At 40.5% G+C, this 14,443-nt stretch overlaps 1 protein-coding gene across 1 annotated transcript; it reads left to right on the top strand.

The window, feature by feature from the left end:
• The first annotated feature begins 11,293 nt into the window (after positions 1 to 11,293).
• Positions 11,294 to 13,987, top strand: LOC115729190 (lysine histidine transporter-like 8). Its single transcript, XM_030659662.2, has 5 exons — positions 11,294 to 11,815; positions 12,133 to 12,269; positions 12,428 to 12,855; positions 13,107 to 13,238; positions 13,408 to 13,987. Exons 1-5 carry the CDS (start codon positions 11,421 to 11,423, stop codon positions 13,894 to 13,896), a joined length of 1,581 nt encoding a protein of 526 aa, XP_030515522.1. The 5' UTR covers positions 11,294 to 11,420; the 3' UTR covers positions 13,897 to 13,987.
• The last annotated feature ends 456 nt before the right edge of the window (positions 13,988 to 14,443 follow it).

Below are 14,443 nucleotides of genomic sequence, written 5' to 3'. Positions count from 1 at the left end.
ATGGATGGACTGCTCCGACCCGTCTGATGTTGCCGATGGGCTCGGTCTCCGGTCACAGAAGAGTTCCTGCACTTCGGCCCCAAATTTGTAGGCCCATCTCAGCTGAGCCCTTTGGAATTTTGCGCCATTTTAAAGCATCAGAATTTTTTTTTTTTTTTCAGAAATGTCACAATTGAGCCCCTAATCCAATTAAATTTCTCAACGAGCACCCGTGTACTTTAGAAATCAGTCTCGAAGCCGATACCGGCCGCCGCTAGTGGAAACCAGCAGACTTAGATAACAAGGCCTAGACACTCATAAACTGTTGAATCTAGGCAATCTTACATGTTAAAACCCTAATTTTTATTCCGAGATTGATTCTTTCGCGAATTTGTATGGGCGATTCGAAATTGACAGAGCATGTGCCCTCGCAGTCGATGAACAGTGTTTGCCAATGTGGTAGGAGGGCTCTTACAAAGAGGACAAGTTCGTGATATGATCTTTCAATATGGAGTTTGGGTAATTTGCTAGTGTTCTGACCCATGTAATTCCACATAATTTAAGATGAATGGATTGTGATTCGTGAATAGTGAACGGGTGATTTTGGCCTTTTGAATGAATTTTCAAATGTTTTAAACTCTTTCATCTTATTCCTTTATTCTTACTTTTTTCCTAACCTATGTATCATTTTTCCAATAATGTAAGAGATAAAAAAAAATTTCTTTTTACGAGGAGGAATTGAATCGTAAAAAGGCTACCTTGCCCCTTGAGGAGTTTATGTTGTTTTTTTGGCCGTTTTCGTTAGAAAAATTGAGTTGATAGAGGAATTTCATTACGCTAATTTGACAAACACTAACATTTGATTGTATTAATTAAAATTTTTAGAATTTGATTACACTTTCAGGATAAGTTTTAAAGTTTCCGATGCGCTTACTCGAGGGCTTTTTTTTCCAAATTATGATTTAAAAAAATAAAAACCAAAATAGGTTAAAAAAACATATTTACCAGTTTGGAGTTTGCTCATGTCATAGTGTCGACCGGGTTCCACTCGGCGATCTTACTATCGAATGGGAACCGCTCGGGCCTGGACCACCCGCACACTTGGTTACGCAAACGCCGAGCGGGGCCCCCGCCTTTTTAGAAAAAAAAATCGTAATTTTTTTAACGTTTTTAATAACATTTATTTTATTTATAATTTTTTTCTTTTGAAACCTTATTTTTTAAAAGTAATTATCAATAATTAATTAAGATATATAATTAATAAATAATTTATCAATTATTTAATTAATTAAAAGAATATTCATAAAATAAAAGTGCTAAGATATATAAAAACACGTAATTTTCATAATAGATAACAATCGTTAACCGCAATTACATCTACTAACAAAGTCCTCTTCCTATATGATCCCATATTCCGCAATTAGGTTCTTTTCGATGCTCGACAAATTTAGTATTGTACCGACGAGGACGAGGATCTAGTTGAGTAGGATGTGTAGATGATGAGAACATATTTTGTGAAAATATGACATGTTTAGACAAGACATATCCTAATATAGGAAAACTTGAATAAAAAGGAGAGAAATCGGATCCATATAAAGCATGAGAATGAGCTGGAGTTTGCGACAGTGGATTGTTAGGAAATGCAATAGTAGATCTCTCGCGAAATAGGGCGGCAAATTAGGTGAATCCCGCATCGAAACTTGCCTGGCCTAGCTTTGAAGTGAAACCCGGAGTGAAATTTGTCGTATGATACTCCAAAGTATAAGGAACGAGATCGTCAACTAGATGAGGTCGAGGAGTCCTCCGAGTGGGCTGAACAGGCTCAGGTGAGTCGTTATCATGAGAGCCGACGAGTGCCGCTGTAATTGCTGATTAGGGTGGTAGCATCATTGTTAGTCGTCTCTTCTCATTTTGGGCGTATAGCATTGTCCTAGCTACCATCCCTACATCCGCCTAAGCCTAATGAGATGGAAGTGAATTTGTTATATGTAAGATTTGTTCGACGCCATTAACCTAATAATGATATCACAAGTAACAAAAGTTATCAAATACCAATAACTTATGTTACTAAAAAATAATTAATGAATTAAATTGAAAATATTTGAACAAACCGTTGAACCCATTGCAGCCTCCGTAATAGAAATCTACTTCCGTATATGTCTATGGAACCACTCCTTATATTCTAAATGAAAGTGAAGTTCATTCGTTGCAAGATTAGCATGACCTATATATTTGGTACATTTGTCCCACATGGCGATGTATCGTCCGTGCTTAGTTGCTTAATTCTTCTCGGGTGGCTTATTGTCAATATCATACAAAGTTTTGTGATTGCTAGGAGGAGTAGGTATTGGTTGTTGCATACCAAACTCTCGAAGTGCTCAATCTTGATAATGCCACTTAACTATCCAGTAATAGATTAGTGGGACACGAGCCCTCTAAATATCTTGTCCCTATAGGCAGTAATATGGTAGAGTCTCTATAATGTCGCCGGCGTAAGGCTCCCAAGTAATCTGTTATTGTAGTAAAACATGTCAAATTAAATGAAAGATTAATTTAAAAGCTAACATTATATTAAATTCATTCGTTGCTATCATTACTTATATTTTCGGATGTCAATCTATCAAGTTGGTAGTGCAGATGTACCAACGTATGTGTAGGGACCTCCGTTGTGTTTCGGCATTGACTCTAACCGCATAAACAAAAAACATTAAATTTTCATATATTATACGCATTGGAAAAAATTAATGATGCATGAACTGAAAATACAATAGATCACATATCGACTACCGAAAAGTGCGTCTACTAAAAGAACATCAATCGTCAAGGATGGGGAGACACATCCGAAATGCTCTCACACCCAAATCAGTAGTACATGTAGGGCACCGCCCATTTGCTTTGCTTCCGGGTCGTGCGTAGGGACAATGTGAGGTTCTCTAGTAGTGGAATAAACAGCAAACTAACTTGGGCACTTGATTTATCGGCGAAAATAGGTCCTCCTAGCAAACGGAGAATGAATGCCCTAGCATGATACACTATGATGATGTCATCGACTTCTACCGAAAGATCTTCAAAGCGTTGTCTCAACCAACTTAAACTTATCTGCGTGCCACATAACTTGGCCGAGTGAGCATCAAGTAGATTATCATAGACAGTGGCCCAATTTACATTAGTAGGGCCAATAAATGCACGTCTATCTATGGGAAGCCCTATAAGCACCGCAATATCCTACAGAGTGATCGTGCATTCACCTTTTGGCATATGGAAAGTATAGGTCTCGGGTCTCCATCGCTGGACCAATGTAGTAATCAAATGCCAATCAAGTTGGACAAATTCCATCATATAAACGCCGTAAAATCCCGAAGCTTGTAGATACGGGACTATGTAGGAATCAAGTTCACCTATGTGTAGCATCACTCGTTGACATCTAATGACTTCAATCGGATGTATCTGTGAAATGTGATATGAATAGTTAGTTGCAATTTTGATAATGCAGTTACATAGGACATATCAACTGCTAAATTCTTCAATTATCTTAGCATTCCTTATAGCTTGAGATCTATGTTGAGCTTGCCTAATAAGTAGTGAACCATCCTCCAGGCCCTACCGAATGTAAGTACTATTTGCCTTATCTACACAATTGTGATATTATAACATTACAACAAATTCCCATATGTATGGATAACATGAAACATATGAATTGAATAAATATCATCCAATTGTGATATTATAACATTATAAAAAAAAAATCATATATGTAATGTAAAAACTCGAAAAAAAAAAATGAACTTCATAAATAGCAATCCAATAATGATATTATAACATTATAAAAAATTCAGCAAACTAATTTACATAATTAACACAACCGTGATATACTCTTGGCCGGATTTGTGTTCACAAGTTTTCCCGTTGTGCCTTGATCTACCATAGTGTGTGCAATGATTTCGTGAAGTTCTTTTGCTCGGCCTTCTCTAGTCCATCTCATTCCACATCCATGATGCACGAGGCCTTCCTTTCTTTCTAATACGACTCAAATCTAGCACTAATGGCAGCTCGTCAAGTTCAAGTTGGTAATCAAGATGCCCCAACGGATGAAACATGTACCGATAGCATTTAAGGGTTTTATCTAACATATATCATTTATCTACGTACGATCCGTAATTAATGCCATATGCTTGACATGTTGTAATTACGTGTGAACATGGGATTTTCAGCATTTGAAATTTTTCACATGTGCATGTTCACAAGTCTAGGCGCACTATATGTTTGTGGCCCCCTAAATCCCTAGATCCGTCAAGTCTAGTTTTAACAATTTTTTTAAGAGACAATTTGCCATAAAGGAAAAATCGTCATTTTTTTAAAGTTGCCAGCCAAAATATCATGAATCGTCCATGGCCAATTGATTGTGGCCATTTTCAATTTTTTGGGATTTTTACAAACTTTTTTGGAGGCAATTTGCCAGAAGGAAACAATCATCATTTTTTAAAATTCTTCGACCAAAATACCCAAAATACTCAATGGCCAATTGATTGTGGCTATTTCTTATTTTTTTGGATTTTTATAATTTTTTTGGGGAGACAATTTGCTAGAACGGTAAAATCATCATTTTTTTAAAGTCGTCGGCCAAAATACCCAAAATCGTTCATGACTAGTTGATTGTGGCCATTTCCTATTTTTTTGGGAATTTTTTTTATAAAATTTTTACTATTTTTTTTTGAGACAATTTGCCGGAAGGGAAAAATTATCATTTTTTTAAAGTTGCAAGCCAAAATACCCAAAATAGTCCATGGCCAGTTGATTGTGACGATTTCCTATTTTTTTTTGATTTTTTATTCATTTTTTTGAAAATTTCTGTGATTTTTCTATATTTTTAATCAATTTTCTATTTTCTAATTTTCTAATATTCAAAATTTGAAATTGTAAAAACATATTTTTTGAACCGGGTCAAACCCCGCCCCGTTCTCGGGCCATCCGATCACCTTTTTTTTTTTTTTTTGCCAAAAATTCATTTTAAACTCCTAAAATTATTTTTAATATTTTGAAAATTGTCAAAATGAATATGGGCATAGTTACAAAAATGAGTCCCAAAAAATTTGTTTTTACGAGATTAGGGTGATTTTTTTTTTATTTACCTAAATTCATAAACATTATAAATATTGTGGGTATAAATAATAACCAAATAAATAAAACAATACTTACGAAACTGCAAAAAAAAAAAAAAAACTATAACGAAATTTACCTCAAACTATTGAGGGCAAACACACGCCGAATGAATAGCTCAAACTATCAAAAGAAAGCACCGAGTGAGGAGGTCGGCTTTGCTTTTGTCTCAACTTTTGCAAAATAAAAAAGTCCCAATTTAATTTAAACATGACGAAAATATTAGTAATAAAATAAAAACACTAACAACAAATAATAACATCAATAAATACCACGGGTGGCGTTGCGCGCTCTTTTCGAGAGGTCTACCGGGTCACTGGGGGGTCCAGTTGCCCCGAGGCTGATGGGATCTCGTTATCAAAAAATAAATAAATAATAATAATAATAATAATAACATCAATAAAGGCACTTGAGGTGAGGGGGATCTCCTTCAACGAGCAAATGAGGCCGATGAACAGTAAGAGCGAGAAAAACTAAACGATAGTAATAAAAGGGCGTTAGAGAGAGAGGGCGTTTTGAGGCGAGACAAGGGAGGATTCTTTGAGAAAAACTTCGTGAGATGAGTGAGGGAGAGTGCAAGAGCCGAGTGAAATGAAGAAAATTTCCGAAAGTGCAAGAGGAGAGAGAGACTCGAGAGCGCGAGAAGAGGGAGAGTTTTGAGAGTTTTTACTTCTGAGATGAGAGCTTCTGAGCGGAGAGCTTTTGAGAGAAGAGCTTCTAAGCGGAGAGCCTTTGGCTCGGCTTTAAGCAAAACCGAAGGCTTTGTAACGCTCGTGGAGGGGTTGCAGCACTTTTGCAAGCGCCGGAACACCTTTGTAGGTGACAGTACCAGCCCCTAATTGAAGGGCGGTGTTGCATGCGGCAAGACTAGTGCTTGATTAAAGGCGCCGTAACGCCTTCAATTAGGTAGGGCCCCCCCTCCGCTCGGCACTCCGAGTGCCGAGCGGGCGGGGGGCCCGTCACTCATGTGCGATCTACTCCTAGGAGTAGAGGAAGCGGATTGAGTGGGCAGACCCCTTTCTCGCTCGGCATTGAGAGTGCCGAGCGGGCCCCGATCGGCACTTTAAATGGGGGATCCGCTATGACCGCCGAGACCCCCAAACCGATAAATATGTTTTTTTTTAACTTATTTTGGTAATTTTTTTTAATCGTAATTTGGAAAAAAGTCCCACTTACTCATAATTTTAATCGAGATGTATGGATTGGATTTTGTCGACTTGGCCTCTTTAAAGTCATGAGTTGATTCTCTTCTTTTTCATTTTGATAGATGAGAAAGTATAGTCACGTGACGCTTTTGAATTGTGATTTTCCATTTTCTCTCTCTCTCTTTTTTTTTTTTTAGTTTTCGTTTCCAAGTAGGAAGATAAGTAATAGGTGGTATTCTTTCTTCAAATAATTAGCAACTCAACATATGATAATAGGAAGTGACCAAACATTCGATAGGATAATTTATATTATCCCATTCGAACTCAAATCCGAGCTACCAAACACAGCCTGAAGAAAATTTATTGTGAGTGATTTTACTTATGATCATGGTAAATACGATCCAATATTTTGTCAAACGCCCCACATTCCAAGTATATGTATGAGGATTGGAAGAAACCATGTCGGTGAAGTATTCGGGGCCGTTGGCTCAGCTCATCTTTGCAACGTACATAAAACCCCAACCACAGCCACCGCTCGCTTAGCTACCGGGTGTGTTCAGTGCAATTTTCATAGAAATCGTGCATTAAAGTCTGATGAAGTTTTCCGACAAAATCTCTTAAACGCACGACTCCCTTCTCCCCTCGCACCAAAATTTCGAAATTTTCTTCATGCCCCTCACCCCTTCCATAAAGTCTACGCTTGCCACCGGATCAATGCATACGGTGCCGGGCATGACCCCAAAGTTACTCTCGGAACGAAATTAAAAAGGAAAAAGGAGCAATTTAAAGTTCTGACTCAAGTCATCGTCGAATCTAGAAGGCATATGAGAACGCGTAGTAGGGGAAACAAGTCGTTTGACAAACCCTTTCGGTTTAAACCTCATCATAATAGTCTACCTTTTGCCATGATCAATGCAATTTTTTAACGATCCCTTAAGCCAATTTTTTAAAAACGATCATTTAAGTGCCAATATTTTTAAAAAAGATAACTTTAGTGTCAATTTAAAGTATATCAAATATGACTCAAAAAGCCAATCAATTCCCCGAATCTAGAAAAGAAACACTAATGAGAACGCGTAGTAAAAGTGGAAAGCGATGTCGTTTGACAAACCTCGCAGCCCCATTTCGGTTTTGAAACCTAAAACTCTGTTTGACTTCTCAGTCCGTCCTGCCACTGTCTCTGCGGGGCGTCGGTCTCGGTACCATTGATGAGGAAGTCGCCCTGTGTTTTTTTCAAAGCTTTTCGAGAAGCATAGACAGTTTTGAATCGGACTGGGGCCCCACGCTCCTTTCCTTTGGGGTCAAACGTCCAATCCCAACCGTCCACCTGGATCGTGTAGATGAAAGACAAAAGAAAGGACCCGAAACCATTGGCATTTGGGTCGAAATCGAAGTGGTCGGTTGACCACGGCATGTTATCCAACGTGAAGCCTGGGAGTCATCAACGAAAAGGGGTAGGAAGTTATAATTGTTTTGGTGACGGTTTAATGGAATCAACAAAAGTGAGCAAAACGAGACGTGTCTTTTCAGTTCACATGTCTCTTTAGTTCATGTATCGCTTCATTTTATGACCTTTCAAATTTTGTAAATTGAAATGAACTATTCTTCGTTTAGAAGAAGAAGATAGATAACCCATCGCTTCTCTTCTCTTCTCTTCTCTTCAATTTTTCCTTTTAGTGTGCAGGTTTGAGAAAAGTTTGACTGAGTTTTGTTTGCGTAGTGCTAATCCAAATGGGTTCGAAGTGTTGTATCTTGAGAGGCATGGTTCGTAAATATGTGAAGCATCATTGGGAAACTAATCTTCTTAAGGTGATTTAGTAATCCGTACCTCACCTCATGTTTATTTTTGTTACAATCCATTCCATTTTTCCCACGTGATGCAGGGCAAAGTCAAATGACTGTGGCAACCAGCCAATGCAACTTCAAACGAGAGTCCACGGAGGCTCCGCACTCGTATCTGCCTCATCGCACTAGACAAAAGGCCTTTCCTCGTTTCCGAGACTGCATAAGATGATGGGTCGGGGACTTTCTTCACTTGATACTCAACAGAACCATCCAGTGGTTGCATTTGTCAAAGTTAATTTGTTTGCGAATTCCTCGGAGTTATTATTTCTGATTAGTTACTAAATTGGTTACAACAAAGAGCATTGTATTAAGTATCCAACAATAATTTACTTTGCCATGTTAGTTATGTAACTACTTGTTGAGATGCTCCTGAGTTTGAAAAAGATGGATGATTAGATAGAAGCAATCTCCAACTTCCGATTCAACAGCTCCTTTTAGCGCAAACCAACTTAAATTCCTTTAGTGGAAGACTTCCAACAAGCTTAGCAGCTTCCTAACCTGCAAAACTCATATTATAAGAAAGGAAGCTGCTGCCCTAATAGTTTAATAGTACTGTCATTATTTCTGATTTCACGATTTTTCAATTAACGAGTGCTTTATGCAAAATATACGGTGATCGATGATATGCGGATCTATGGTTAGAAATAACCGACAATACTGTCAGATTTTCATGAAAACATTTCCCTATAAGAAAACCATACATAATGAAATTTTGGCAAAAGTACAGCGGAGTATCAATATTTGTGTACGGTGCTCACCTTAGTGCTAATATTTTTTTGAATCACTTAAGTGCCAAATCGAAAAAAAAACGATCACCGAAGTGCCAATTCCGGCCAAAAATGGTTATTTAAATGCTAATTCCGACCAAATAGTACATGTGGCATTTTTTATTAAATTTTTAATGTTATGTGTCAATTTTTTTAAAAAATTAACCTACGTGGCATCCACGTGGACCCTAGTTGGCGCCCATGTGGATTATTCAACTTAAAAATAATTATTTTTAAAATAAATTAAATTTAAACAAGAAAAAAGCCTTAAAAAATAAAAAAAATAAAAAAGAAGAAGGAAACCGTGAGTTTGCAACCATGGCAGAGATACATAGGATGTCGGCCTCGCCATGGGTTTGTGAGGCCGGCAACGGCCGGGCCTGAACGACCCTAGCAAGGCCTCGGCGGGGGTTCCGGCGATGGTAGGGCTCACGGAAGTTGGCATTTCTTTTTTTTTGAAATAACTGTTTTTCAAAAATGTTTTTAACTTTTTTATTTTTTTATTGTTGATTTGGAAGCTCCGACAAAAAAACATATAGGATTTCCATTAAAGTGAGCGCCGAAATAACCATTTTCCAAAAAAATTGGCACTTAAGTGATCCAAAAAAAAATATTTGCACTAAAATGCGTACACAAGTCATGAAATTTCATATACCTAGTTTTTCCACAAATGGCGTCACCCTTGAACTGGTGGGTAAAATTTGGTGAATAAACCTACCATCTCAATACTTTGGATGATGTTCACACGTCCAAAGTTCCAGCAACTTGCTGTGGTTTTCTAGTCATTGTAAACCTAATGATTTGAGTAAAGGAATGGTAGAAACGCGCACTGATTTGCAAGAGATTGAACGTTATTGAAAGGATTCTTCATTATCTAGTTTCTTACGCTTTTAAATAACCAAGGAAGTTCGATGGGGATTTCGCGGATTCTCGCTCATGAATCTCATCATTTCAGATATTTTCGATCTTTTTGAGTGACTTTTCGAGAAGGATGCGCATGTGATCGTGATCCGATCATGATCATAACACATGAAAAATCCAAAGCCGTTAATTTGTGTCGGCCTGTTGGCATGGGACGGAGGGTTTGAGCTCAACCGTTCGAGCGCGAGTCTCGAGCTCGAACCGGAACCGGAAAAATTTAGTGAAAAGGCCAAAAAAAAAAAAAAAAAGAGGAAGAAACCCTTTAAGTTGCGAGGTGATGTTTGCAGAACAAGACTAATAGCTTGTCACGGTAAAGATGGAGTGAACCATGCAAGCTACTTTAATCCCGCGTCGACCTACGACGCAGAAGGCGAGCCACGAGACCTCCACCGAAGGACGATCGAATATCCGAAGAGATAGTAAAGAGGGCCGCTTCGATCTGATCGCATCGGCACTCGCTTTTTTTCGTCGACGTCGTGTTCATTCACATAAAAGCTACTGATGCTCGTGAATGTGGTTGCTAAAAGATGATCCTTTTCGTCGATTCCTTGGTGTGAACAGTGAAGATCTCCTTCAACAACTTGGTTATTGGTTTGGTCGTAATAGCTGCTAGTTGTTGAGGCTAATCTTTCTGATTTTCCAATAATCAGGCTGCCCGCAAATGCTCTCGCGAATACGTTATTGACTTTGAGGGCCAGCTCGATCTCGAAGCAGCTCAACGTAAACGTGAACTCAACAGAAACCCTAGACTTTTCAAGAGCAATGCTAAAAGATATCAAGACATTCAGATCGACACCATCAAATGGGAAGTACATAGAAGGCTTTTCTTGCAGTTCGGCCAACGGCAAGAAAAGCAACTTAAAATAGCATAAAACAGAAGAAAACTTGCGTCAATAATTGTAGCAGCCTTCCTACAATCTCGCTGTTCCGACGATTTTCAACCTGAGGCTCTTCGATTCAAAGTCAACAAATTGCACTTCCACTGCATCATTACATGACTGAATAGAAAATTCATGTGCCGTTTTAATTAACCAAACTTCGAGAAACAGCGAAATATTAAGTAATACTGTTCCATCTAGAACGCTACTTGTTTTTTCTACACAATAGTTAGCTTTATTCGTCGCGTTAATAGTGAATCGAGTCACCATATTTGACGGATTATTTATTAGGTTAGCTGACAGAAGAGAGATTTACTTACGCAAGTGTCGTAAATCTCGGAACACATGCAAAAATTCGATATCATGACCGACTTACTTTTGTTGCAAGCGACTTGAAAAAAATTCCCGTATGTTATTGCAGATAATTATCTAAATCCACGGTTAATGATATGTTTTCCTGTTTCTAGGCATCCTCTGTCAAGCGTTTAAGGACATATTATAAAGGGCAGGAAGAGGAAAATTCAGGTCTAAAAGCATCAAGAAGTCAATCCGATACGTTAAGCGCCGGTCAACAAATGATGCCCACTGAAGCCCGATGTCATCACCACTCGATGAGCCAGTAACTCTCAGATGGACACGCGAGAAGCCTATAAAATATCGACCCCCAACACTCCTAGCCACACCGTGTAACGTGGGGCAGACGAAGAGCGCCAAAAGAGAGAGTGAAAATGGAGGAGGTAGTAGGGGATGATTCTGCCGGGCCGGCGCCGGCACCGCCCGTTTCTGCCCCCCCGATGCAGATGCAGTACAACTCGCCGTCACTATCTCGGAAGCCACTGCTCATCGCCCTCGAGCCCGCAGCAGCGGATAATATCAACAGCAACAACCCTAGAGGAGGAGGAGGAGGAGGAGGAGGACACAATAGGAACCGGAGCTTCTTCACGCCCTTGGGTAGCCCAGTGAGGAAGGCGATACAGATGACGAAGCTTGACCCTCAGGACGCCTGGCTTCCGATCACAGAGTCGAGGAATGGGAACGCTTATTACGCCGCTTTCCACACTCTCTGCTCCGGGATCGGCATTCAGGCCCTCGTGCTCCCCGTCTCCTTCACCATTCTTGGCTGGTAAGAGACTTCACAAATTCTTCGCCATTGTCCATTTCTTCTCCCCATTTCCAAGGATAACAGTTATCAACTGAACTCTCGCCACAAGCGACAACCTTAATCTCCGTAAAGTCGTCCATAGAAGTAGCTACCCAAACTGAAAATGGACATAAGTACCGAGGTGAAAGCCGCTTGCGGAGAGACTAGCTGATCTGCCGTTTTGCAACAGTTTCAAAACTGCGCGAAAACCGACCTTAGATATCGCCGGATCACAAGATCCCAAGGGAGAAAACTCTCAGTCTTGATGTCAATCTGAGTGTTGATGTAAATGGTTGCAGGACATGGGGGATCATAAGCTTGACGATAGCGTTCGTATGGCAGCTCTACACGCTGTGGGTGTTGGTGAAGCTTCATGAGTCCACCGAGACCGGCATGCGCTACAGCAGATACCTCCATCTCTTCAGCGCCGCTTTTGGTAAGAAAAATTCATCCCCAATATGTTGGAAAAATATGTTTATTTCTTCTATTTTTACTGTAATTTTTCACTTGTTCCATGGGTTCTCCAGCAAAGTGAAAACAGAAGCTTCAGCAATGTCCTTGTATTAATGTATTTTGCACATTTCAAATTAACAGGTGACAGAATGGGGAACATATTCGCAGCGTTCCCGATCATGTACCTGTCCGGCGGCACGTGCGTTGCGCTCATCATCGTCGGCGGCTCGACTTCCAAGCTCTTCTTCCAGATCCTGTGCGGCGAAGGGTGCACCTCAAAGCCGCTGACGAACGTGGAGTGGTACCTGGTGTTCACTTGCGCCGCTGTCGTGCTGGCCCAGCTCCCGAACCTGAACTCCATTGCCGGCGTCTCCCTGATAGGTGCCGTCACCGCCATCTGCTTCTGCACCATCATGTGGCTGGTGTCCGTGACCAACGGGAGGCTCGACGGAGTGTCGTACGACCCAATCAAGGAGGAGCCGAACATGGCGTGGATCTTCAGCATCCTGAATGCCTTTGGGATCATCGCTTTCGCCTTCCGCGGCCATAATCTTACCCTCGAAATTCAGGTACATCAGAAATTGTTGATTTGAGCCGATTAGAGAATCTGGACTAGAGATGAAGGGAAGGGGAGTCACAAGTGAGACTTTGAACTGAGGCCCTAGCATGCAAAATTACGACGGTCCACGCGAGAAAATTTGGCACCATGTTATTGAAAAATTCGGAACCTTAGCATAGAAACGTGCGGTGTGACATTAGATTAAAAGAAATGTCGCCTAGGAAAATCATGTTCGACCTTTGGCACGTGTGGTCGTTGCAGGGGACGATGCCGTCAAACGAAAAGAAGCCGTCGCACGTGCCGATGTGGAGGGGAGTGAAGGTGGCCTACCTCATCGTCGCCCTGTGCCTCTTCCCTCTCGCCATTGGAGGTTACTGGGCTTATGGCCACAAGGTAACTCAGTTCATAGAGCAACTGGGTATTAATTCTCATATGCTCCATCTTTCGCAATTTTGCTCATATTTTAGGGTTGGTTTGGATGAAATTTTCTGGAGCCGTAGTTATTTATACGTGAACCTGATGAAAATTAATTCATTGGCTCTGCCTCTGCTTCTTGTATCAGATACCGCCTAATGGTGGCATGTTGACGGCGATCTACCAGTTCCACAGGCGCGACACGTCGCAGGCAGTCCTTGCCCTGACGAGCCTGTTCGTCATTATCAACGCCGTCAGCTCCTTCCAGATCTACGCGATGCCGATGTTCGATGACATGGAGTCCAAGTACACGGGCCGTATGAACAGGCCGTGCCCGTGGTGGCTCCGTGCCCTGTTCCGGGTCATGTTCACGTACGGGTGCTTCTTCGTGGCGGTGGCGATCCCGTTCCTGGGCAGCTTCTCTGGCCTGATCGGGGGCATCGCGGTGCCCATAACGTTCGCCTACCCGTGCTTCATGTGGCTGAAGATCAAGAAGCCCAAGAAGCAGAGCTTCATGTGGTACTTGAATTGGGGTTTGGGGGTTTCCGGGGTCATTCTATCTGTGATCTTGATCACTGCTGGAGTTTACGTGGTCATTGACACTGGCATTCAAGTGAGCTTCTTCAAGCCCGCCTAGCTTTCTCCTGTTTCCCATCGATCTCTGTATACTGTTGAGCAGGTTGTCCTGCATGTTATAGTGATATCATATGGATGGGACTTAGTGATTATGTGAGGACTGATAACTAGAATCCATCGGTTTAACTTGTTCAAAGCCAATACGATGGTTGGCGCTGCTGACTAGATCGTCAAGTCAGCAATTTTCACCCAAAATTAGCGAAAATAATTAAATTTACAAATGGTCAAAAGATTTAGGGAAATTTTCAATTAAAATCCCAAAGTGCTCTCATTTTCTTAAATAAGGGCATGAATTGGATCTTATTTCAAATAAGGGCATGAAGTGTCATTATTATTACAAATATAAGCATGAAGTGAATACTGTTTCAAATAATGGCTTGAAATAGCCATCTAAGTAGCACCGACACCGATACGGGACACGGGACACGACACGACACGACACGACACTCCGACACGTCATTTCTAAAATATAGAGATTTTCGAAACATTGGGGACACGTTGTATATTAAATATATTTTTATATATGTATGATATATTATTATTTTTAT

This window comes from Rhodamnia argentea, chromosome 2, assembly GCF_020921035.1.
Source record: "Rhodamnia argentea isolate NSW1041297 chromosome 2, ASM2092103v1, whole genome shotgun sequence".
In the NCBI taxonomy this organism is placed as follows: domain Eukaryota; kingdom Viridiplantae; phylum Streptophyta; class Magnoliopsida; order Myrtales; family Myrtaceae; genus Rhodamnia; species Rhodamnia argentea.
Note: the sequence above shows the minus strand (reverse complement) of the source record. Positions and strands in the feature narration are given on the sequence as shown.

Bases quoted from the DNA above. Each gene is read 5' to 3' on its own strand.
- LOC115729190 (XM_030659662.2), top strand. From the start codon at position 11,421: ATGGAGGAGGTAGTAGGGGATGATTCTGCCGGGCCGGCGCCGGCACCG. The intron at 12,856-13,106 runs GTACATCAGAAA...TGGTCGTTGCAG, and splicing joins ATCTTACCCTCGAAATTCAG to GGGACGATGCCGTCAAACGA. The intron at 13,239-13,407 runs GTAACTCAGTTC...TTCTTGTATCAG, and splicing joins ACTGGGCTTATGGCCACAAG to ATACCGCCTAATGGTGGCAT.